At 36.6% G+C, this 25,346-nt stretch overlaps 1 protein-coding gene across 2 annotated transcripts in view; it reads right to left on the minus strand.

Moving 5' to 3' along the window:
- The window catches only part of tiam1a (TIAM Rac1 associated GEF 1a), a 96,789-nt gene that overhangs the window by 55,303 nt on the left and 16,140 nt on the right, over positions 1–25,346 (minus strand). For both annotated transcript variants that reach the window (XM_056467580.1, XM_056467578.1), the window contains exons 2-6: positions 7,142–7,234; positions 4,387–5,326; positions 3,115–3,589; positions 902–1,074; positions 248–472 (exon numbers count right to left, since the gene is read on the minus strand). In XM_056467580.1, the coding sequence (XP_056323555.1) occupies positions 248–472; positions 902–1,074; positions 3,115–3,589; positions 4,387–5,316 (1,803 nt within the window). In that variant the 5' untranslated portion in view covers positions 5,317–5,326; positions 7,142–7,234. The remainder of the gene's footprint in view (positions 1–247; positions 473–901; positions 1,075–3,114; positions 3,590–4,386; positions 5,327–7,141; positions 7,235–25,346) is intronic.

A 25,346-nucleotide genomic window follows, 5' to 3' on the forward strand; every position in this document is an offset into this window, starting at 1 on the left:
TTACATAAAGCACCTTTAACCAAGTAAATCCCTATTAAAAGATAATATCAAAGGTCAAATTACTAATAATCTAATGACACCATTTAACAGACTTGTCTCAACCCTTGGGGATAAATAACTTATTTTAATGCAATGGCAACTGAGACTTAACGGTAACTAATAATATACAAAATGCCTTTGACTTTATCGGGCATGATTCAAACTGCCAGAAAAGTGGAAACACATACAGTACACAGCCTGTGCATACCTGATCCAAGATGGTCTTCCTCTTCTTCCCATCAGTGACTGCAGAAAGCTGCATTTCGCCCATCTTCTTCATTTTCTCATCCATGTCAATCTTCTGTTCAAGCTTCTTGATTTCAGAGCGCAGCAATCGTACCGTGTCCTCGCGGTGGTGCTGGCGGGCGACGGCTGCCGCACAGGCTGAGTGGATAGCAGTTATCCAGTTTTCCAGCTCAGTCTGACCTGATGTCTAAAAAAAGTGTATCACAACATTATGTATGATCACTATAGATATTTTTGTGACAATGAGTCAAACTTTGAGACTTGGTATCTACTCCAGACATATAGGGTTAAACATCAAAACATAAAATCATTTTATCACAAAGGAAACACCAAGAATCTGTCAGTGCTAAAACACAATGACAGTCACACACATCTGACTCTAAGGCCTGAATAGTTAACCTTTAAAAATGTCACATTGTAACCAGGATGTTGTCAACTGGCTGTCACAGAACAAAATGTCACTGAGACTAATAGAAATTCAGAAATACCATTCAGCAGTTTTGAATGAAACAGAGGACCATGAGGATTGATATGGGACAATTCTACACTACACGGATCTTCATGAGCTTCAAATAGAATTGATCACATTAATATTGATCTTCTGAGACTGTCTTACCTGGAAGAGAAAGGCATCTCCCAGTGCATTGCTCAAACAAAACACAAAGTCTTTCTTAGGGTGTTCAGGTACAGCCTGGACAATGCTGTTCTCCACCCAGACTGCATGTTTGTGAATGCTGTTATGGTCAATTCCTGAACGTCCATCCGTTTCATAAAAAAACAGAGTGCATCCTGGGACAAAAAGGCAAGAAGGAAGGAAAGTCACTAGAAATGTAATACAAGTTTACACATTTGTAAATTTAAATTAAATAAAAAATTTCCGGATTAAAATATCTACCATAATAAATACATAAATATTTTAAGCATGGGTGTTGACAATGTTGGTTAAAAATCGTATTAGTTTTAATAGATGGCACAAGGTTTGGTGAAACCCTTCAGATAGCCTTATTATGTTTCTGAAAGAAAGGATGACCTGTGATGCCTTTGATGCTATTTTGTGTTTTTTTACAATAGCTATTACTGAAGTCCCTGAACATAAAATAAGATGAATGGATACCAGCCATGGCAAGTGTACTAACATCAAACAGCCTGAATCAAAAGCAGCAATAAAAATCCATAGTACTTGGTGTGATTTGCCTGACGACAAATAGCAGGGGTAAATGGCATATTGCTAATAGGAGGGGGGTGAAGGAGTTTAAAAACAAAAGATCAAGTAAAATGCATTGCATTGTGGAACAGTTTCCAGTTTACTTTATTTAATTTTATATAGCAAGTTTAAATCAGCCACAAGACTAACCAAGTGCTTTACAACATCATAAAACTAGAAATACAAAAAGAGAGAAAGAAAAAAGATGAAGATGGAAAAACAAATAAGTTATGAAACAGGCTAAATAAAATTATTAATCGGCCAATGAAAACAAGTGGGCTTTTAATAGTGAACCCTAGGTCACTATTAAATAGTGACCTAGGGTGCTTTTACACTAGCACTTTGGATCCACACCCGGATTCGTTTGACGTCAAAATATGGTACGTTTAGCTAGTGTGAACCTGTCTTCTGAACTCGGTTGCGCACCTGTGAACCGTACCCCAGCCTGAAACAGGTGGTCTGAGGTGCGGTTTATGCGAACTCTGGTATGGTTCACTTCTGATATTAATGCAATCGTACCAAATAACGAAAGTGAACCACCAACTGTACAACAAACTATCCTTTTCAAAATGTTCATTCGTGTATTTCTGTGTATGACCTAACCTGGCGACAAGCGGGACTGACCCAGTGCAAGCAGTGATAATGTCTGTTTGTCTCCACCAAAACGAACTTCTGCAAACATCGCGTTATGTTATGTTATGTCATGTTTTTAATGTTGTTTTGCAACAGATAGACACAAGTGGCTCTCTGTATTTTGGTTTTAGTAACAAAACCAAAAGATTCAGTAAAAGCAGAATGATATGCGGACATCTCCATTTTGGCGCTTTGCTTTTGTGGCCGTCACCTAGCAACAGCTGACCACAAAATAGCAACTTGATGATGCAAGTGTACCAGGGTTCAGAAGGAAAAAAGGGTGTGAACACAAACCAGGCGAGAAGGTGGGAAGGGGGGACAATCGAACTTGGGTTCGGTCCAGGCAATTGAACCAAGTGTGAAAGCACTCTTAAAAACAGGGACTAGTGAGCACTTAAATGGCTAGGGACCATTCTAATCTCAACTGCCAAGTCGTTCCAAAGGTAAGGCCCAATCATTGAGGAGGCACGATCTCCTGTGCACTTGAGTCTGAAGTGCAGAATTAAAAGAAGGTTCTGGTTGCAAAATCTTAGACTTCTCAAGGGGGTATAGTTCAGATAAAGTTAGGTGCTTAACAGTGCAGAGATAACAAATAAAAGAAAACAAATTCAAAAATATTAAAATGCATTCTAAATTGAACAGGAAGTCAATAAAGTCCCTGTAGGAGTGGACTGATATGATCCCTCATTTTCTTTTTAATAAGAAATCTAGCGGCATTGTTTTGCACTTATTGAAGAGGAACAATTTGAGTTTTGGAGATGCCACAGCACAAAGAGTTTCAGTAATCAAGACATGATAGGATAAAAGCATGTATGGCCATCAAAATGTTTAGTTTTTGCAAGTGTATGGAGTTAATGAAAACTAGAACCAAACACAGTGGAGATTTGAACAGAATACCTACTGAATACTTCATCCTGGTATTTTATGCAGTGCACTCACATTATATTCTGCAGAAATAATATGAGCAATATGCTATTCCAAACACTGCTAACCTTTGAGTGACACCCAGTACTGCTTCCACTTCCTTTTTGCTGCTGGCTCCACCCTCTTATTCTTTTTGTGCACCAGAAAGTTCTTCACAGCCAGCATGCCGGCTTTTCGCACAGTGCCCTGCACTGCGGTGAGCAGAATGTCAGAGGGGTAAATGGAGCTTAGAGTTCCACTGCTTCTTTCATCACTAGCAGCTGAACTGGCCTCCTCAAGGCATTCCCTTGTTTGTCGGGAGTTCATGTCCAGCTCCTGACGGAAGTTCTCATAGACGCCTTGATCTCCACCTGGCTGACGGTCTCCTCCGCCTCCGCTGCTACTGCCACTGTCACTTCCCGCGAAGATGCTTTCACTAGCGGTGGAGTAGACAGAGAAGGATGCAGACATGGCCTTACAACGGCGTGAGGAATGTTCAACCTCAGCAGCACCACCATCAATACCGCTGTCTCCATATTCACTGCCCTCACCAGCCGTAATATCCTTTACACAAAGAAAATGAGTTAATGAAGATTAAATGTGACTGAACTTTATATTGGACATCGTCCAAAACATATCTCTTCTTAGAATGTCAACCAAAACAATAACAACAGCTTGACCTTTCATAAAAACAGTAATGGAAGTTAACTTTCATTGTACTCTAAACGGTTCATCTTTCTTTCCTCTTTTGACATAAACAAAGGAAGTGACTAAAATTGTAGTTGTTTACCTGTGCGTAAAAAAAGGAACAGAAAGGGGAAGGCATGCTAAAGAGAAGGTGAAGGTTCCCTGTGCTGACACTAAAGTTCCTCACAGGTTGATCATAGGAAATATAATGTTTCAAATACACTGATCTCCACAGTAGCTGTCAGAGACGTGAACATGTCTGAGGGAAAATTTAGCTTGAAGTTCCATTGAGACCTTTCAAAATCGAGAACACTTTGACCAGCAAAGGCAAATTAAATCACATTATATATGCACAAACATGAAAGTTAAAAGCCTATTTGAATTTAGAATTAAAGGTCCTGGAGTGCTTTTATCTTTTGGATTTTACTAGACCTAAAAGTAGATGAAGATTTAAAAGTGTTTCCTCAGAGAATCCCATAAGGGAGTTCCTCTTTTTAACCAGTTCCGGAGTCAGGCACTTTTAGCAACTAGGTTACACAATTAATAGATGACAGTATTTTAGAGCCTTGAAAATGGACAAAGTGGACAAGCACATGATTCATAACTGTCATAAATCATTAATAGTCTATATTTTTGGAGGATGTAAAAAAACATGTGTTAGAAGCATAACTCACATGTGTTGTTTGTGCACGTCGTCCCTGCATACGTGAGCAGATGGTAGTCTGGTGATTGGACAGCCCTTCTGACAGGCAGTGAGAGCGACGACAGGGAAGAGTGTACGCTCCATATCCATTCCCTTCCTCCTCAGCAGGAGACAAGATCTCGCCATTCATTACACCTTCTGTCCTCTCTGTATTGTGTCCATTATAAAGATGGTGCGAGCCACGAAGAGGAGGTAGCCTCTGTGTGCACAGTTCATCTAAAGAGTTGGCTCTCTCTCCTGAATGAGACTCCAGTGTCCTTGGGCTGGAGGTACGACGACGTCCTCCACAGTTGGCAAAACCTTTGTCTTCATCCTCATTTGTTCCTATAATTTCCTCTGTGCTTGTCAGATGTTCTTGGCTAAGGTCTGACAACGAGAACTCCATGGAATCATCTCTCCACATGTCAGCAGATTTGGAGCGCTTCTTCTTGAAGCTGCCACCTTCTCGAGGACCATCTCTGGTCCTCTGCAGGTACGTTTCCTCACCTGTGAAAAGTCCATCATCATCACAACCATCTGGCACCACTGTGTCCATCTCCACTCCGTCTTCTGAGCCTGGCGTAATGGTGGGATCGCCCATGTTATCATGGAAGGACATTGGCCGCAAGTTCATTGCCATTCGGTCCACCCAAATGGTTCCCCCATAGCTCTCCAAAGCATTTGTCTCACTGAACGGTTCTAGGCCATTTTCACTTAGGGATTGTGGGATGGAAGGAGTGCTGCTGGATTTTGTGCTGGATTCAGAGTTGCGGTGTTCAACCTTGCTGGTCGAGGCATGACGTGATCGTCGAGACTGTTTATTAGATATGCGAAGTGATCGGGTCATGTGCTTTCGTGAGAGGTGGCCATGTCCCTGACTGTAGTAAGCAAGATCTCCATTTTGGCTCTCCACGTTTCCCATGGTTTAACGTCTGTAGAAGACACAACTTGGGGTAAATATGCGACATATCATTACTTGTAAAGATGAAGTTTAGGCCAACCAATCACTAGCAATATGTTCATAAATGCCTGTGTGACATTTCAGTGACAGATTTCTACTGTATGTCTTTGGGGATCTCAAACCTGCTTGATCAGAAAATGCCACATTCTCTTCATATTCTATCTAGAGACCATAAAACAGTCACCACAGCATACCTGCAAGTCCAAGTCTTATGTAAAAGGGTACAGTGTGAAAAGAGAAAGCAAGAGAATGAAAGAAGAAGTACCTACAGAAGAGAAATTGAACCCTTGCTAAAAGTGAGAACTGAATAGCATGTGATCAGAGCCCAACACCAGAAATATCTCTGACGCACACAAAGACACAAAATGAGAGTGTGAGTAAAGGAGTGGGATGTGAAACCTCTCAACCCCCTGAGGTGGGAACATCAGTGCATTTTACAATGACCTCCATTAGAGAGTTCACCGTATCTCAGCAATAACCTCCTGAAATTAATGGTTCAATTAGAGTAAAATTCTAATAAATTAGTCCTTAGAAAGAAACAGGAATTAATTACAGAAATCCACTGTGTATCATTTATGGAATAATTTTCATCTAATTTATTTGGCATGCGGAAAATATTTGCAGAAGAATAGCCATTAGAGAGATTTGCTTATTTCCAAAACTTACAAAGGAGGCATTTTAGGCCATCATAGACACACTCTCAGCATGAAGTGTGTCCCAAAAGGTAAGTTAGTCATGCCTACTTATAATTTGTTATTATACATAGTTTGCACAAGCAATTACAGCCAATCCCATAATATTTCCATCCAATTCACATTGTGAAAAAACTATTCAAGATAAAGTGCTAGGCAAGAGAAATTCTAAAAGTCATGTCATGTCATACTATGCAAGATTTGTGTGCAACATAGGCTCATTCTGAAAGTGTAGCCCTACATACATTTCTGGAGATCGCGAATTACGTAGCCAGAAGTACGTGTGGCTGCATTTCATTTTTAAAACAAATGCTACAGGGCGGTATGACGCCGTTCCTTTTCTTGCTGCCAGATGACCGCTTACTGTACCTCCGTATGGACGGCTTTCCTGCAGTTACCAGTTTTTTCAGTTAGCTCACCATATACGTCGGTGGACAAGAGACGCAGCGAGGAGTTTACTACGGCGACGGGGCTTGAGTCTGGTGAAGAATGGTTCCAGAAAGGCAGGAAAGCAAAAACAGAATTCAAAAAATGAAATAAACAAGTAAATAACAGGGTGAGATTGTGGTAAAATCTGAAAACGTGGTAAAAATCAGGCGAGGACTTTTCTTTTTCTGGATTGCTTTTTAAAACTGTCAGTTGGGTTTAGGGAAGGGGGTGGCAGGTCAATCGGTGCTTTTGAAAGTACTCTTGGCTGGGTTTAGGGAAGAAGGAGGGTGGGTCAGTCAAACGGTCAGTCAGTCAGTTAAACAGTCAGCCAACAGCGACCTCTGGTTGATTTACGCGAGAACAACAGGCACGAATAACACTCGTGAGAGAAATTTGCAATCTCAAAAAGTATACACAGTGGCCTCTGTTGGATTCGCGAAAAACAAAAACTGCAAAAAAACGTAGCTCCTGAGACGTATTTGGCGCACTCCAGAAATTTATATAGAGGTACGTTTTCAGAATGAGCCTGGTTTGTTTGTGTGTCTTAAGCTTAGCAACAATCTAAATAGCTGAACTTCTAATATTGCGCTGCAAGATGCCCCAAAATCACATCTCTATTGTGTTTGCACATCATGACATCATATGTATAAGATCAGCAGCAGCACCTGAGGCAGAAGCAGTGGATTAGATGCACTTCCAGACGGCCATGTTCTTAATTGTTGACCTCATGGTCATGATCAGCCCTGCAGCAGTTTTCCCTGAAAAAAAAGAAGTACAACACATTTTAAACAAAAGAACAGGGAAAGATTAAGTCTAGACACAAGAATAGTTTGGATAGCTGCAGACAAATGAGACATGCAGAAGGTTTTGGGTTTCTAAGTATGCAATGGGTGGATTTCAAGTCACATATGAGAACATGACAGCACACCTGTTCCAAGGTGCGGTCACAGAAATGCATAACATTTATATAACAATGCTTCACACACCCTCCCCTGCTGAATGAGAAGAAGAATTTGTTGAGATTCGTCTCAGTTCCATAAGAAGCCGACAATACAGCAATTATGGCAGAAGATCAAGGCTTCCCAGCAGTAGTCTTAAAGCTGAACCCAGTTATATATTCTTCAATGCCATTCTGACCTAATTTCTTCTAATCCAGAGAGAAGAGTAGAGGGAAAGTCTCATCTCCATATTGCAGCAGGTACAATTATAAGATTCCGTTCAGACTACGCACTCTTAGTGCATTTTATGGATTAGCCTCAGAATGACACGGTCACTGCTCCAGTAACCAGGAGATATAAACATTATGAAAAAAAAGAGAGAGAATACACTTCTAGTGGTTATAACACATCGGATCCATTTTAAACTTATGTAGCAGAATAAAATCACGACATCTGTAGAAACCAGAATATCATTGAAATAACTTTTATTTGGTTCTATTGATATGAAAACCACCTCAAACCAGCCTAGCTTTCTTATGGGTATTGTAATTGGTTATTGTTCGCTTATGTGCTGTTTCTCACTGCCAGAGGGTTAATAATTCAAACAGTGTGTGTAACAGAAGAGGTCAACATGCTGTGAGGGTCAACAAGACCTTAAGTCTAATAAACTGAGACCCATGATGATCTCTATCCTCAAGACAACAACCATGTTTGTTTGTATATGAGCGCCGTTATCGAAAAACCCTGCACTGCAGTGTCTACTCAACCTTGCCGTAGAGTTACGTAAACTAGGGTTGACCCCATTTTTTTTTTTGCAGTGCTTCACTTGTTTTCACAGCTCTCTACATTTTAGCTCTTCCTTTCTGTTCATATCCCCTCCTCTACACCATTAGATTCATGCTCCACGTGATATTTAAGCTTTTATATCAGGATTTCAAAAATGAAGTTCACTGGGGGTTGGAAAAGAGATCCAAACTCTACTGGGAAAAAAGCATCTTTAGTATTAAAGCTTATTCCATTTTAGATTAGCTTTTCACAGTAGCTACTTGAGTTCCTATGTCATAACATTCTTAGAGTTCTCAGTCATGAAGATAATCTTATTCCAAATCTGACGACAATCGATGGCATTTTATGCATGGAAGTTAAATAGCGTTACTGTTAGAAATAGCAATTTAAAACAAATTTACCAACTGTATCCATTGCCATAACTCAAATGGAACATTTTAATCCGCCATAATTTGTTTTGTTTTCCAGGAACTCGTGCTTGTCTTTAGACTTAACATATAATACATATACAGACATTGAAAGTCTCCTGGAAGTTCCGGAAGTCTCCCGTAAATGCATAGAGACTCCCGCATGCCCGCAAATGAATGATAATGTCCCACAAATTGCATGTCTTCTTAAATATGTCACGCACCCCTTTCCACCGCATCCATCCCAGCTCTTCAGATACGTCGCACGCAACTCCCAACTCCCAAGTTAGTAATAAGTGAAGCTGTTGATTCTGTTTGTGGAGTTGTTTAATGATTCGGATGAGCTGAGATTTTGAGAGAATTAATGAGTTTTCAGTAGAGTTCCTAAGGCCATGTCCACATGTGCACAGTTATTTTTGTAAACAAAAACGTTTTTTCTCAATTTTCTAAAAAACACAGACACTAGCGCTTGCGAAAATCTTCACCCTGACAAGGGTTTTCAAAAATTTGTGCTTCAGTGACCTGATACTGCGTTTTTGTGTAGAAAAAAGCTGCAATTTAGACAATACCCATGTTTGTGTGGACAGCAGGGCCTAAGGTTATGACTGAATTCAGTTGTAGTTTTGTGTTTTTCTCCAGTGATTCTGCTTTTTAACAGCAGGTGTTCATTATTCTCTGTTCAATCAGCACTTTAACTCTGCTCCAGTGTTATTTTAAGTGTTATTTCCCAGTGGTAGAAGTTCATTTTACTCTGAGGATTTTGCTGTATCAAAAAGGTTTAATTTAAAGAAAAGATATCTGTTAAATAGTTAAGTTATATTTAGATGGTGTATTATGAAAGCAAAAAAAAAAACATTATACCAGACCAATAACCTTAATTAAATAATCACTTTTGACAAAGTATACAAAAAACTATAGATCTCTTGAAAGATTTGTATTGTTTGAATGAATCTAGAGACCTTCATGATTATGTTGATTTACATTTGTGAAGGAAATAAACTTTTTGTAAAATGAAAATTGACTTTATTTGGGAGGGTTTGCATCCATTTTTAATCCTGGAATTATGGGAAGATGAAAGCCTCACGTGAAGGAAAGTAAATCAATTCCTTTTTTTTCTTTCTTGAAATCTTTTATTTGACTGTTTGGTTGCATGTCAATGAGAAATTAAACATGGATAACACCTAGAAAATTACTTATAAAAGAAAAATGGCAACTATGAAAAATGGCAGCTATAGTTGTCGGTGGCTTAAATGCCTATTCAGTGATATGCCTTCAACTTCAAATCTTTGGTCTCGAAGTCTCGAAACAACTCATGAAAACAATATTTCTGACATGAACACATCATTAGCTAAATTTGTCATAGATTTCAATCTTTCAGGAAAAAAGAACCCATAATTAACTGCCTGAAAAATGTTGCCCAACATGGCCGCCAACTTGTCTTAAACAGAATTTCCACAGTCTGCTCTCCCTATTAATGTGGTACACAAGCAAGCATATGTGCATTAATCAAACACAGATCTATTACCATCTGATCTGATTCCATTAAATATCAAATCTTCAGCTTCGAAAACATACTCCAGATGGAATATCTCTGCGGGGATCTACAGTTAAAATGTCACTGCAGTCATAACCAAAAGGTTAGCGAAAATCGATGAGAGAAACTGTGATCCCGATGAGCAGAGTGGCAAACGTGAGTCAGCGGATGAACCCAATGACCTGCTGCCCACTCTTTTCGCTCACTCCCTCCCTTCATCCTATTCCTCACCTCCATGCTACTGACATCCAGCAATAATAATGTGTGAGAAATCTCAGCATGATGACAGTAGACCCCATACTACCGTAAACAAAAAGCGATGGCCACAGTGTGTTGAGATGCTCATATGTAGCTTTTGTTGTTTGTGAATGCAGTAGATGTTTTGTGATCTGGAAGCCGGACATCTCCTGCAGGGCAGAGGCAGGTGGAGAGGATGGAGGAAGGGAGTGTTGTGGTGGAACAGCCTGCTGTGCCTTGTAGAGTCTCACTGTGAAACTTTAATCACAGGCACTTAGAGGACACCACCTCCTCCTCCACCTCCTCCTCCACTGTGAAGAATGTCCAAGCCGGAGCTCCGTTATTAAACCACACACACTGATCACACTGTGGTGTATATACTGATATGAGCACTGCTCCAAAAGACCATACAGAACATTTCAATATTTTGTATGCTAGTCTTTTATTTCTCTTTTTTTCTGTCCTACTTTGTATTTACTATCATATTTAGTGTTTGTCTATCTATCTATCTATCTATCTATCTATCTATCTATCTATCTATCTATCTATCTATCTATCTATCTATCTATCTATCTATCTATCTATCTATCTATCTATCTATCTATCTATCTATCTATCTATCTATCTATCAGTCTGACTGTATTTTACTTTTCTTCCTCTTTTAATTTTCTTTCTTTCTTTCTGTCTTTCTTTCTTTCTTCTTTGTATTTTTTCGTCCTTTCTTTTTCATATTCTTTTTTTCTGTTCTTCCTCTTTTTAATTTTCTTTCTTTCTTTCTTCTTTCTTTCTTTCTTTCTTTCTTTCTTTCTTTCTTTCTTTCTTTCTTTCTTTCTTCTTTCTTTCTTTCTTTCCTTTTTCCTTTCTTTCTTTCTTTCTTCTTTCTTTCCTTTTTTTCTTTCTTTCTTTCTTTTTTCCTCTTTTTCTTTCTTTCTTTCTTTCTTTCTTTCTTTCTTTCTTTCTTCTTTCCTTTTCCTTTCTTTCTTTCTTTCTTTCTTTCTTTCTTTCTTTCTTTCTTTCTTTCTTTCTTTCTTTCTTTCTTTCTTTCCTTTTTCCTTTCTTTCTTTCTTCTTTCTTTCTTTCTTTCTTTCTTTCTTTCTTTCTTTCTTTCTTTCTTTCTTCTATTTTTTCTTTCTTTCTTTCTTTCTTTCTTTCTTTATTTCTTTATTTCTTTCTTTCTTCTATTTTTTCTTTCTCATTTTCTTTTCTTTTTTTCCCATCAGATTCAACTCGTTCATCTCCCATTCATGATCATTTTCAATCTTTTTTTACCGTAATAATACGTCTTTCCTCTTGTCACACGTCACATTTAGTCTTTCTGTCATCCTCCTCTTTTCACTCCCGTCCCCCTCTCTGATGAATGTTTTTCTCCCCCCGTCCCATCTGCAGTGTAAAGCTAATGTTTGGCCGTGCGGAGGCTGTGCATTGTAATGAAATAATGAAAAGGACTGACTCTACCGAACGTCCCTCTCCCTCCCTCAAAATCTCTTTTGTTCGAGAAGAAAGAGCTTCTACAGAATAGATCGCCAGCACGAGTCAAATGTAAAATAAAATAAAAAAAGAAATCATCACAGCTTGGGTCTCTTTAAGTTCCTCCAGCTAGTGTACACTACAGGTGACACAAAGCACTCTCGATCCTTCCTTTATTAAAAAAAAAAATATGGCGACTAGAGGTAAAGTTCTGCAATATATAGTAACTTTACCTTCTCCATCTCTCTTAAAACTGAGCGAGCAGATGGTAGGAAGGCATAAGTGGGTGTGAAATGAATAATGCTAAAGCAACGAGGCACAAATATATCATTACTGAGATATAATCATCCCAAATGTCTCCATTTATCACATTATAAATTATTAAAACACAGACAGGCCCACTTGAGAAGATCTCCTGCACCCTTGAATAATCTCTGATAACTCAGCAAACTTAATTCAGTCTGATAATATAAAAGAAATATATTTTTAAAAGCACTTGGAGGCTCATATTATGATGGAGGAGTAGATAGTGAAAAAATATTCAGTAAACAAAGAAAAGCAGAGAGTGATGACTGCTATAAGTGAGGGGGAAGCAAACACAAATGCATTATTCTTCTTCCCTAAACCTGCTCCCATTAGTCCAATGCTTAGTCTTTTTTGTTTTTGCTGCTTGTCTTTAAGGCCCGGGGCAAAGAGCAAGGTTTAAAATCTCCCCAAAGCCCAGCACTGCTGCGCCGACTTGAGGAAGACCACGGGGCTTTTAAATGCACATCCAGACAGACAGACAGCAGGAGAGACTGGATTGGAAATGCTCCATTGTTCCCTCAGATGGAATCTATAATTTTGCATGTGCACAATCTACTCTTGTTAGTATAATGGAGAGCGCAGACAAAGACACAAGAATAATGACTGCCCACACTGACTCTGCTGACTGAGTACCACACAGCTTGGAAACATTTACACTATGTTCAGTATCATTTTAATTCAAACACATAAAATGGACTAATATTTAGTAAATTAGTTGTTTTAATATGCTTTAACGTGTTATATAGTCATCAATTTCCAAATCTGAAAGTGATCAAAGTGCTCACTGTTTTTTGCCCACGGTGTATATGACGAGAGCTCAGGCATTTTTAACACTACCTTGGTGTTAAATGCGGTTATTTTAACATACATGGTTTCTGCAGGTTTCAAAAAGTCAAATCTAACACTGTTTAAGACCTTTTTAAGACCATTATGAATAAAATTTCAGCCTTTTTTATTATATTGTATACTATAAGTTATTTCTTAGCCACAAGTTTCAAATAAACTGTCAAAAGAAGCAAACCCTACTTGTATGCATACACATATCACATGTAAATCTTTAAGAACTATAATAATCTAAATGTACGCACAACAGTCTGTCCAGGTCAGTGTCCTCACCATATATGGACTATAAATACACAGAGAACTTTTAAACAAACATTGTAAGGATGATCATTAAACCATATTTGTAAATGGGGTTATAAATAGAGTTTTGTTAAAAGTTCTATTGAGATGGATTGTTGGTGATTGGATATGTGTTGGCCCGATTGGGTAGCCTTTTATGGACAATGGAAAATTAAGATTTGTTTACAATTATTTAAGACCTTCAAGACAAAATTTCAGTGATTATGACTTTTTATTACCTAAAATTTCGTTTTTGAAATTTAGGACATTTTAAGACTTTTTAGGACCCTGCAGACATCCTAATGTCATTTTTTTTAAGTAAGCTATAAAGGCACCTTGGCTATTTCTAGCATGTCCTGGATAAATAAATATGACACTAAAACAGCCAGAAGGTGGTGACAACACCCTGTCATAATGAGTGATTCACAGAGTCATTCATTTAAATGATTCGTTCAAAACAGCGGATTTATTATGAAAATAAGCAAGTCAACGTCCTTACGAGTGACTAGCTAATAAACATTTACTTAAATGATTTGTGCAGAAACAGATTCATTCTTAAATGAAACACCACAGTTTGGCATTCTAAAAAAAGATATACACAAAGAATATTTCATAATATTAATGTACTTCAAAATTCGCTTGAAATCAGTTTCACTTGGAAGTACATCAACATACTGAAACAAAAGCCTCAGCAACTTTAATTCACACAAACTTTATGAATTCTAGGTTGTTTTGACCCAAATTTAAGTCAACAAGCATTCAGATGGTGCTTTTTATATCCAAATTTTAGTATTAACAACTTTTTTTTCCTGCATATTCTTACAGACCAACATATCCATCTTCGCCCAGCTAAACATATATAGCTATACCAACACCATGCAAAAAACAGACAATGATGACACTGTTATGGTATTAGGTATCTGAATTCCACAGAACTTTGAACACGTTAAAGCAGAATTTTGTGGACAGTTTCTGTGTAAACATTCCATGTAATCGTAAGTAGAGACAACAGAATAACAGTATAGAATGAACAGGTTTGGTTCTGTTTATGTTTGCATTCTCATAGCCTCATCAGACTGACTGAAAAAAACAACAACTTGTTTGTTCCTGTCACAACGGCCACCAAATATTTTACACTTTTAACACAGTCCCCACCCAGATACACACACATACAAACACACACATAAAAACAGAAGTTCTCGGCTATCAGATAATAATGGCTTCCTCAAATCTTTTGTTCGATTGTTGATCTATAGGTTCAACTTCTTTTATTCTCTCCCTTTTGCTCTTCAACCAGTTTATTTGAAAAAGGGAACATTCTCTCTCTCTCTCTCGCTTTCTTCCCCTTTGCTCTGTTTTCTGTTCATAACAAGTATAATTCTGCTTAGTCGACACACCTAAGAACTATTTTACTCTAAAAGTGCTGAACTGAACTTGAGATGAAAACACAGCAGGTCATTTTCCAAACAGTGCTGATGGTAAAAAAAATCCCATTGAGCGTGTCCATAAATCTACTTGCACTGTAATAGTGTTGACCTTTCTGTTTGTGGCTAGAAAACCAATTTAAGATTCTTCTAATCCACTAGTTAAGTTAAGTGATGTACAGAATTTTGTTTCCGAGTCTCCACTCATTTGAATTGAGAAAACTCAATCTCAGTAGCCATTTATGGTCACTCGCTACCCACTGTTTAGTCATACCACACATTAATATAAATCTTTTTGTGTTGACTATATAGTCTGTAAACTTGCTGCATCCCAGCCACCAATATTTCAATTATTTATTATCCATTTTGAGGGATGTAAACAACAACAATGGTCCTAATCTATTTCCTGTACTACATTTTTAATTTCCATAGCTTTGAAGAATCCAAAAATGTCCACATATTAATATATAATGTTATGACAGCTGTTTTAATGTTAAGATACTATTAAATTGCCTCTTGTTACAGTTACAAAATAGTTGGACAACAAACAGGAAATTTTCATGGGCCAATGACATGACAAATGGTCTATAATACACAGTATTAATCCCTGTCTGAAATTCAGATCTTGGGCATGGATTTCAAAACCAAAACACTGATTTATAGCATATAGTAGAATTACAGCACATAATAAACAGTAGCCTAGCATTTGGTGCTGATTTTAGCATTTGATATGATTCGATTTGATTTATTTATTCAAACAAAATATCTTACATTTTAAAGAATTCTTTAAACAAAATACATTTCATTATAATGAACAAAACTATTTACTTATCCAGGGTTCGACAATACGGACTGCCAGATGACCTGGGGCCAGCGGGGAAGATGCTCGGGACAGTAGGCAGGATCGTTACTGGGCCGATCAGGCCAGTGCTGCCTTGTCACTAAAGTTTAATTTGGCTGCGACTGTTTGCTAATTGCGTGCAAATACAGTCTTGGGGTGCTTTCACACCTAGACATTTGTTTCAGAACCTGTCTCATTTGCCCAGTTAGCGCGGTTCGTTTGGCATATGTGAATCCCAAATCAATCGGTCTGAGATCACCTGAATGAAACAAATTATAGAGCGTATATATATATATATATATATATATATATATATATATATATATATATATATATATATATATATATATATATATATATATATATATATATATATGGCAATATGAAGAGAGAGTTTTGAGTAGGGCGGGATGTCATTCCTTCTCGTAAATGTGCAATTCATGCCGCATATGAAAGTGAAAGCATGCTGAAATATTACAGAGTGATGTTAATCTATAAGGAACAAATCCAAAGGCCGAAATTACCATCTGATCATTTTTCCATATTTTAATCTTCTAATATTTTGTATTAGGTTTTAATTTCTGCACTGACACCTCAAAAGAAAGATCAATGTTGATCTGCTTCATGATCAGACTGCAGTCTCGGTTCATCTGTTATTTTTCTCTATAATTTTTGTTATAACTTGGTGACGATATCTGTGGCTGTCAAAATTAAATTGCACATTTTCGCTAAAAAAAAAAAAAAAAAAAAAAATATATATATATATATATATATATATATATATATATATATATAATTTTTTTTTACATATATATACATACAGTAGAAAAAATCCTTGGCGTTAAACCCTGCTTATTCAAATACACTTAAAATAACAAACTGATCTAGCCAAGTTGTACTGGAGTGGGATGACGCACAAGCTTATTTTTATCACTTCATCTTGATTCTTCTTTTACTTATTACTTATTTTTACATGAAATTTATTTTATCTTATTTTCATTTGGTAGCGTGTTTGGACCCAATTCTTATTGACTGCTGTGTCTCTTTAAACAATGCATTAAACCCTAAAGCCCACCCTGCCTACAGGCCAGTTTTCCCATTTCAAGCATTCCGCCACAGATTTCCAACAGGTAATGACCAACTTCAGATGAGAAGGACTTGAAAGCTGTGACGAATCAGCTTTTGGGAATGAAGGAGAAGAAGAGGGAGTGACGGAAACATGAGACAGGTTAAAGAGTTTTCATCAGTTCATAAGAAGCTTATCACCACAGGTACTGAAGTGTTCACTTGCTTTCATTATTCTTGTGACAGATCACTCCATGGAAATGATAGAAACACCAGGATGGAAAGATTACATCTCCTTTTTCAGAAGAAGAAGAGAGGAAAAACAAGCATCCAGAAAGATTCACATCAAAACAAATGTTATGTTATTATATATTTTTTCCATGCTGAAGTCATTCCATCTTATATTTAATACCCTTATCAAGTCTACAACTGGCAGGTCAAAATACAAAACCTTGGATCTCAAGGACAAAATGAAGTCCAATCAAATCCCCTTGAGCATGAAGCACGGGTGACCGTTACTGAAGCTCTTCAAAGGGCCGGAGACATTAACTGTCCATTAATCCAAATGAAGCGACAGGACTTGTCCCTCATGTCTCCAGGCTCCTGAGCGTGTCTGTGCTCGATGGAGCTCAATGAGCCGTAATGAGTGACTGACTGACTCTTTAAACGCAAGACACTGCAGGTGAAGAGGGTAAAAATATAACTAATAGTTACCATACATCCACATTTGATTGGTTGCATTCAGAATTACAAATTTTTGCTTGTTTTACAAAGTTTTCTAAAATGTTATGTTTAAATATGCAAATGAGACATTATTTTATTAAACATCCACTAGCTTGAATATATAAAGATTTTTACTAAAGAGATATTTTATTTGGATTAAACTGCCAGAAAAAAATTAATCTTTGGTTGTAAACAATCAGGCAAATTATGTTTAAACCGCTGTTAAAAACCTTCAGAAGACTTAAACAGTGAAGTTTGATCTATGTAAAACCTGCTAAAGTGACGATTTATGGTTTACTGAAGGACAAAACACACATTTTGAGAATACAACATACATCTTTTGAATTTTAATTGAACTCTACAGACACAGTTTTATTAAAGGTAATAAAAGAAACCCTCTAACGTGTATTTAGGATGTTTCTTTCTATTAGATTATAAAAAATAATGAAAAGCCAAAAATCTCATAATTGACAAGTGCGTTATTATTAGTATTTATCCAACAGTTCTGTCTGGTTCTTAAATCTGATTGGCTGATAGCCGTGCAATATTCTGCCAGTAACAGCACTCCACTGTGTATTACTCTGCCCACATACAGCAACAAGCAGAGGACATTCTACAATTTGACACATATTGCTGCTGTTGGGCAACATAATGTACTTTTGAGGCTTTTTAGTCAAGAGTTGTTTAGATTTTTATATTGCAACTATGCAGTTTATTTATAAGGACAGTGCCTATTGTAAATATTTATTATTTCTGAGGGACAGAGTGTCGGCGGCCATTAGCCTGTCTTTGAGCAAAGACGGTTGACAATGTTCATCCACAAGATGGAAACAGAAACCGCATAAGCCCTAAAAGAAAAACAGCGTAATTTCTAACTACAGCTAATCAAATCATTATTAAACAGGTAAATGACTTTCTAAGTCGATCTCTCTCTTTTGTATGTTGTCGTGCTCTATTTATACCATAGTAATATTTTGATCTCCCGATTGCAACAGAGAAGTACTGGAAAATATCTCTAGACTGATGACATTTCATGCCGGTCAGCCTTATGATCATAAAATGTCAACAAAATCACCTGTGTTGTCATCACTTTAGACATTACGCTAGAGAATCATTAAAATACTAGCTCTAAAGTGACGTTAGTGAAGTAGCAACGGTTTCTGCTGTTCGGATGTCAGCTGCAGATGTGAATGAATGGTGGAAGAAAGTAGTTCCTCTTACAAAAGGGTTCTGAGACTCTCCGTGTTTGATTTTCTTTTTTTATACACATGGTTATGCCATTGAACTGTTGTATAAACACAATATCACTCTCTTGGCAGTGTGATGTGGCTGTATATCATCACTGGTGGGACACTAAGGCAACGCACGCCTCCCATCAGTGCCGATATACAGCCACATTGCACTGCTACTCGTGTGATATTGCTCATATATACACTGTAAAATCACTGTAAATTCTTCCTGACTTAAATATTTTAGTTGAATCAAATGAACTCTTCTTGTCATCTCAACTTATATCTATCAAACAAACTAACAACATTAAGTTAAACTTTGTATAATTTAAAAGATGAAGTCAAAAACTGATAATCTTATTTAAATAAATTAAATCAACATAAAAATATTTGTTGTCTTGACTTTTTGCGACTACATTTTATACAGTGTACAGATTTTTGTACATAGTCTTGTTTTAAGCCCCCATCAATCCAAAACAGCCCATCTTGCTCTCTCATGTGGTATTTTCATCATTTATGCGCTTTTATCAAGCATGTGAACAAATAAGCCCAAACTGACATTCAGCAGTGAGTATTGTGCTACTGCTAAAAATACTAAGTCAGTTTGTTCATGTCTTCTGGACTTCATAGGTAGTCAGTTTGCACCGGTTATGGTGTGTACGAATGATGGTGTGACTTCCTGTGGGACAACCGGATGGGTTTCCTCTCTTTTTGTTCAGAAACCCACCGTGACCTGGAATGTCATGTTATCATAGTCTTTCAGACGAGTTGGTGATGGAGTGATGACAAACAGACAAAGAGGAAAGATTGATAATTCACCAAGGTGACAAACTATGGTGATCGGGTTTGATAAACTAAGTAATAATTTCAGTTTAGGGCTTATAGCATGGTTTGATATCAAAGCATGTAAGAACAAAATGGTTCACCAATTGGTGCAGAAAAAAACATAAAAAAGTATATAGGTAAACTAAAACAAGAAATGTAATAAAATAAAATAAAGGCTGCCTGCAACATAATCTAAATTATTTAACTATTAAAATAAAATAAAATAAAATAAAATAAAATAAAATAAAATAAAATAAAATAAAATAAAATAAAATAAAATAAAATAAAATAAAATAAAATAAAATAAAATAAAATAAAATAAAGGTTGCCCAATAATAAATTTAAATACTGGTTACTGGTTAATATCAGTAATTTTGTTATGAAAAGTAAAAAAAAACATCATATATGAAATAAAATAAAAAAATAAAGAAGGTTTCTTGAACTGGCTCATATACCATTTGAACAAAGTGCAAAGTCCCCATCTCATCCAACACCGTGCACACTGTAATCTACAAATGTAAACCTCGGGTCGACATCAAATAATAGTAGCTTTTTTTCTCAAAATCCTTGCGGGCACCTTTCTAATCTCTGTCTTTCAGAAGCCCTCAGACCTGAGGATGAAGCTGGATCAGGATAGTCCTGCTGAGATCCTAACAGGTCTCAAATGAGCCGCTCTGTGGAGTTCAGTGGTCATACTGTACGCTTCTCAAACACTTCACATCTCCAACATAGAGCTCAGTCTATCTCATTCAGCCAATTTAAACCTATCAGAGGGGGAGACAGACTCTGCACTGCCATAATGGCGCTGGGTAAAAGTAACTGTACTCTCAGCTGACCAAAATCGCTTTCATGAAGTTACCTATGATTCTACAGTCTATGAGTGGTATACAAAACAGCTTTAAAAATGTGCTATTTTAAATGTGCTCTCTTCTGTTTTTTTATTCTATTGTTATAAGTAATGTTACAAACAAGTAATGTTGATACTACTGCTTTGGTAAACTCATGTGCAAAGCTTTTAAGCAAACATGTTGCCATTTATAAAAGCCTTTCTATTCTAGTATCTCATTTTAAATGCTTTTTTTTATCTCATGCTCTATTCTTGTGTTCATTATTCTGATCTATCCTTGCGTTTGGTATATGCAACGTGCTGAGCAATTCATGACAAACTATTTTATTCTGTTCTATAATCTTATACTTTTAGTCACTTTTATTTTTGTTGCCATTTTTGTATTACTTTCTATTCTATCGTACTCAATTTTAATTTGTTTTACTCTATTTTATTTATTTCCAAATCTGACATATTAAAGCCCATCATTGAGTCTATTTATTACTTATGTAAATGTATTTAAATACATTTTATTCAAGTTTTTATTAATAATCTGTAATATTATTAAATCATATGCAAAGGTTTCCCATTATTTATGCACAGTAAAGTTTATGAAGTAATGTTTTCTGTCTTTTAGTAAATTTCAGTGTTGGACAAGCTACTTGAAAAATGTAGTGAGCTGTTAGCTACTGTACTCTACCTAAAATGTAGCTTAACTACACTAAAAACTACCCTCTGGGAAATGTAGCAAGCTATGCTAAAAACTACTTGGCAAAAGTAGCTTAGCTACATATAAGCTATTTTTGCAATTTTCATTTTTAAATCGAAGCTTAACTTAAATTCAAGTCAATCATATCTTAATAATCAATAAAACTGTCAATGAAACATATGAGGTAGAATTGTTCAGTTTAATTATTTACTGCAAATAATAGGCTTGTACTAAACAGAAACAAATTATAGTATATAACAGCAAAAACAAAATCTAATAAAACAGGTGTTACACATTTAAAATACTATAGTAATTTATAGTAAAGGGAAATACTCAGGGATAAGCATTATATTGTATATATATTAACTCTTCATTAATAAATTACACTACATATTAGTGACTGTCATGAACTAATAGTTATCACCATAGTATACTTTAGTGTTTACTACAGTAAACTATACACAGTTGAAGTCAGAATTATTAGCCCCCCTGAAGAATTAGCCCCCTGTTTATTTTTTTCTTGTGTAAGCCTAATTGGTTGGCAAGGTCACCGACCAGAGCGAGAGGAGGCAGTAACGCACCAAGAAGTTTGTTGTCGACTACTGAAAAACCTGAAGAAGAAGAATTCATCATTCTCACCATCATATGGATTTACTTTCATCGGCTAGACACTGGCCTCACAGCTCCGTGAATGTCGGTACCGTCAATTATGACAAAAAAATAGCTTTGCTACTAAAAAGCTATTTGATTTATAAAGTTGCGACACTACCACCATGCTTCTAATAAATGAGTGTTTATTCACCATAAACCAACTCCTGCTTTTTTTCCCTTTCTTTTTAAATTTTTTTTTTACTAAATTCTGTGCAAAAATGGCAAAAAAAATTGTCAGCAAATTTTGCCTGACACTGGAAATAACCAAAAAATACATTGTTTTCCCCATTGTTCTCTAAGCGCTACCTACAGGCAGAGAGCAAAACTGCATTTTTTTCAACCTGTCTTGCACACTTAAGTTTTTTATGTAGAATAATTTCACAGAGCTGAAGTAGAATCATAATGTTTTTACATTATATTTTGAAAATGATACAATCAAATTGACTAAACTGAATGAGTGAATGAATGAATGAATGAACAAATGAACGAACGAATGAATGAATGAACGAATGAATGAATGAATGAATGAATGAATGAATGAATGAATGAATGAATGAACGGGGAATCATGAAAAATCAAGACTGGTGTGGTAAAAACCCGCACCCAATTCATCGCCATCATCCTAATTCATGGAGAAGCACCAGTCATTATCAGGTTAGAGGCAGAGCAGTTGGGGGAAATGGAGTGTAAATGGGGCTAATTTGTGTCCTCTGTCTGGGGAAAATGGAGTGATGACATGCAGGAAGAGAAGGAGGGCTGCAGATGGGTCTCTCACTGATCAGAGGGGAGAAATGTTTGGCTGAGGGGCTCGCAATTTACACACTTCCAATGACACGCTTGAACAAAGAGTGCCAGTCTGGGGGAAACCAAAAGAGAGAAACGGGGAAGGGAAAGAAACAAAAGGATGAACGCGGATTAAGTACGTCTGGATGCCGCTATGTGCTCTTTTCTTATATGAAAATAAAAAAATGAATAAAAGAGAGAGGGAGACTTCTTTAAAACTCTGTGTGAGTTTTTGATGAAAATAGTTGACAATTGATTTCCACTTCGTGCTTCAGATCTGGTCTTTATATTAGTAGTAATCAAGATATACATGCATATTATACGTTTTGTACATGAATGTATAGGTGTTAGTGTTTCAAAAAAAAATGAATTTCACATTGTTATTTATTATATGGACAAAGAGGGAGTGCAAAAAATGGTTTCAGACACAGCTGTAGGCACTTGTGTGTTATTTTACATACACGTCATCTTCTGACTAGTGGAAAAAAACATGATTGTTCAGACTGAAGTACTTTAACAAATTCTGGAAGAAAAAATACTGGTTTAAACGGTTAAATAAAGCAAAATGATTTAAAATATAATAAAATAAAACTAATATTTAAATGTATAATATAATTTAGTATATGAAATAAATACAATAGAAAGAAATATGTTTAAACCTATAATCTATACATTTAAATAATTAACCTTACTATACATATAACCTGTAAACATAGAATTAAATGCAATACAAAAAATAACATTTAGCAATGGGCGGTAAAAACAGTGTGTAATGTTGTCTGTATGTTAGTAAATATATCTTATGAAAGACTTTAGAGAATGCAGCTTTGTTTGTTAAACAAGTGGTTCTAATTGGATTTGCATTGTAAACCTTAAAACTGAAAAAGGGTTTTTCCTATTTATGTGTTTATTTGACATAAAACTGTTTTTTTTTTTGTTTATCTACTTATTTATTATTATTTTTTTGTACAAAATTATTTGCAAAAATGTCAAAAAAGGTCTGCAGATTCTGCCAGTCACTGGAATTAACCAATAAACACATTGTTTTTCCCATTGTTCTCGAAGCGCCACCAACAGGCAGAGAGCAAAACTGCATTTTTTCAGCCTGTTTTGCACACATGTTTTTTATGTAGAATAATTTCACAGAGCTGAAGCGAATCATAATGTTTTGACATTATATTTTGAAAATGATACAATCAAATTGACTAAACTGAATGAATGAATGAATGAATGAAGGAATGAATGAAGGAATGATTTTCCTTTTGTTCTCTAAGGGCCCCCTACAGGCAGAGAGCAAAACTGCATTTTTATTCAGCCTGTCTACTGTTTTGCACACTTATGTTTTTATGTAGAATTATATGGAAAAAATAAGATTTATAAATGGGCAGCACTGTGGCTCATTGGTTAGCACTGTTACCTCACAGCAAGAAGGTTGCTGGTTCGAGTCCTGACTGGGTCAGTTGACATTTCTGTGAAGAGTTTGCATGTTTTCCCTGTGTTCGCATGGGTTTCCTCCGGGTTCTCCGGTTTCCCTCACAGTCCAAAGACATGCTGTACAGGTGAATTGAACAAACTAAATTGGCTGTAGTGGATGTGTGTAAAAGTGAGAGTGTATAGATGTTTCCCAGTAATGGGTTGCAGCTAGAAGGGCATCCGCTGTGTAAAACATATGCTTGATAAGTTGGCAGTTCATTCCGCTGTGGAGACCCCTGATGAATAAAGAGACTAAGCTGAAAGAAATTTAATGAAAGAAGATTTAGGAATGTGAAATACAATAAAAAATATTTCATTAGTTATATTTACATTTATAAATTGCAATTGACAGCAAATTATAATCAAAATTACTTCCACATCTTAATGAATGGCAATAGTGTAAGTTACACCACAAAAAATCTAGATTTTCCATAATTTTTAAAATCTTTTGATGCTTTTATATTTATTAAGATGTACAGTATGTTGCAGGCCAAATTCGAACCTATGTTTCCATATTACCAACACAGCATCAAATACCAACATTTTGCACTGACCACAAAAGCCAAGACACCCAAAGTCACATTTCAAAGTTTCACGTTTCAGACTATCATCACTCACACGGGCAGATCGTGTCAAGTGTTATGTGAAATAATGACCGTTAACACAAGCGGATGACAAATCCAAAATGAGCACACACATGCACCCAGAGCTCTGGGATTCCTGCTGCTGACAGAGTATGAGAGATAAAATCAAGCTTTGGCTTGAAGCCCATGGCTCTCCTCATCTGGCAGGAAGACCCAATGGAAAAAAAGAGGAGCCCTGAAAGCCACAACGGTGCTAAAGCCCTTTCTCAGCACACCTGAGACCAACAGACAGAAACTGAGAAAAAAAAGCCTACAAGCCCTGACAAGTCAGGATATTGAGGAAATCAGAGTGTTCATGGGGCCTAAAGCCATTTTTAAGGGCCTCAAGAGACTTCATTTGAGGAGGAGGGAGGCTGGGATTCCTTCATTCTCTTATTCTTACACTCTCTAATTCTCTTCATTTCTTTTTTTGCACCTGTGTCAACAAGCAGAAGCTCACAAACAAAGCGCTTCTTTAAAAAGCTGAAGGAGAGGCGAAAAAGGGCAGGGAGTTGAAAGGCTTGAGCTTTTGGGTCCTGAAAGGAGAGGAATGTCACACGCAAACAGAAGAGACACCGACAAAATACAAAAGCAAAGATAGACAGAAAGCTTTTGAGAAGAACAGCCGGCTTACTATTCGATTGTCTCTTTGTTTTTAGGCCCTGTTTACACTAATACGTTTTCGTTTTAAAATGCATAAGTTTTGCCACGGTTATGCCATCCATCCACACAACGCTGGAGTTTTCGAGCACTGAAAACTGAACTTTTTGAAAACGCTAAAAAAGGCCGTTTTCATTTTAGAACGCTGCTGCTCCATGTTAGCACGGATAGCGGAAATTCTGAGGCATGGCTGGAGACATTCACCTATCTGATTGGGGCTTTTTCCTCAATATTATGTAGC

Source organism: Danio aesculapii, chromosome 10 (genome assembly GCF_903798145.1).
Source record: "Danio aesculapii chromosome 10, fDanAes4.1, whole genome shotgun sequence".
NCBI classification, from domain to species: domain Eukaryota; kingdom Metazoa; phylum Chordata; class Actinopteri; order Cypriniformes; family Danionidae; genus Danio; species Danio aesculapii.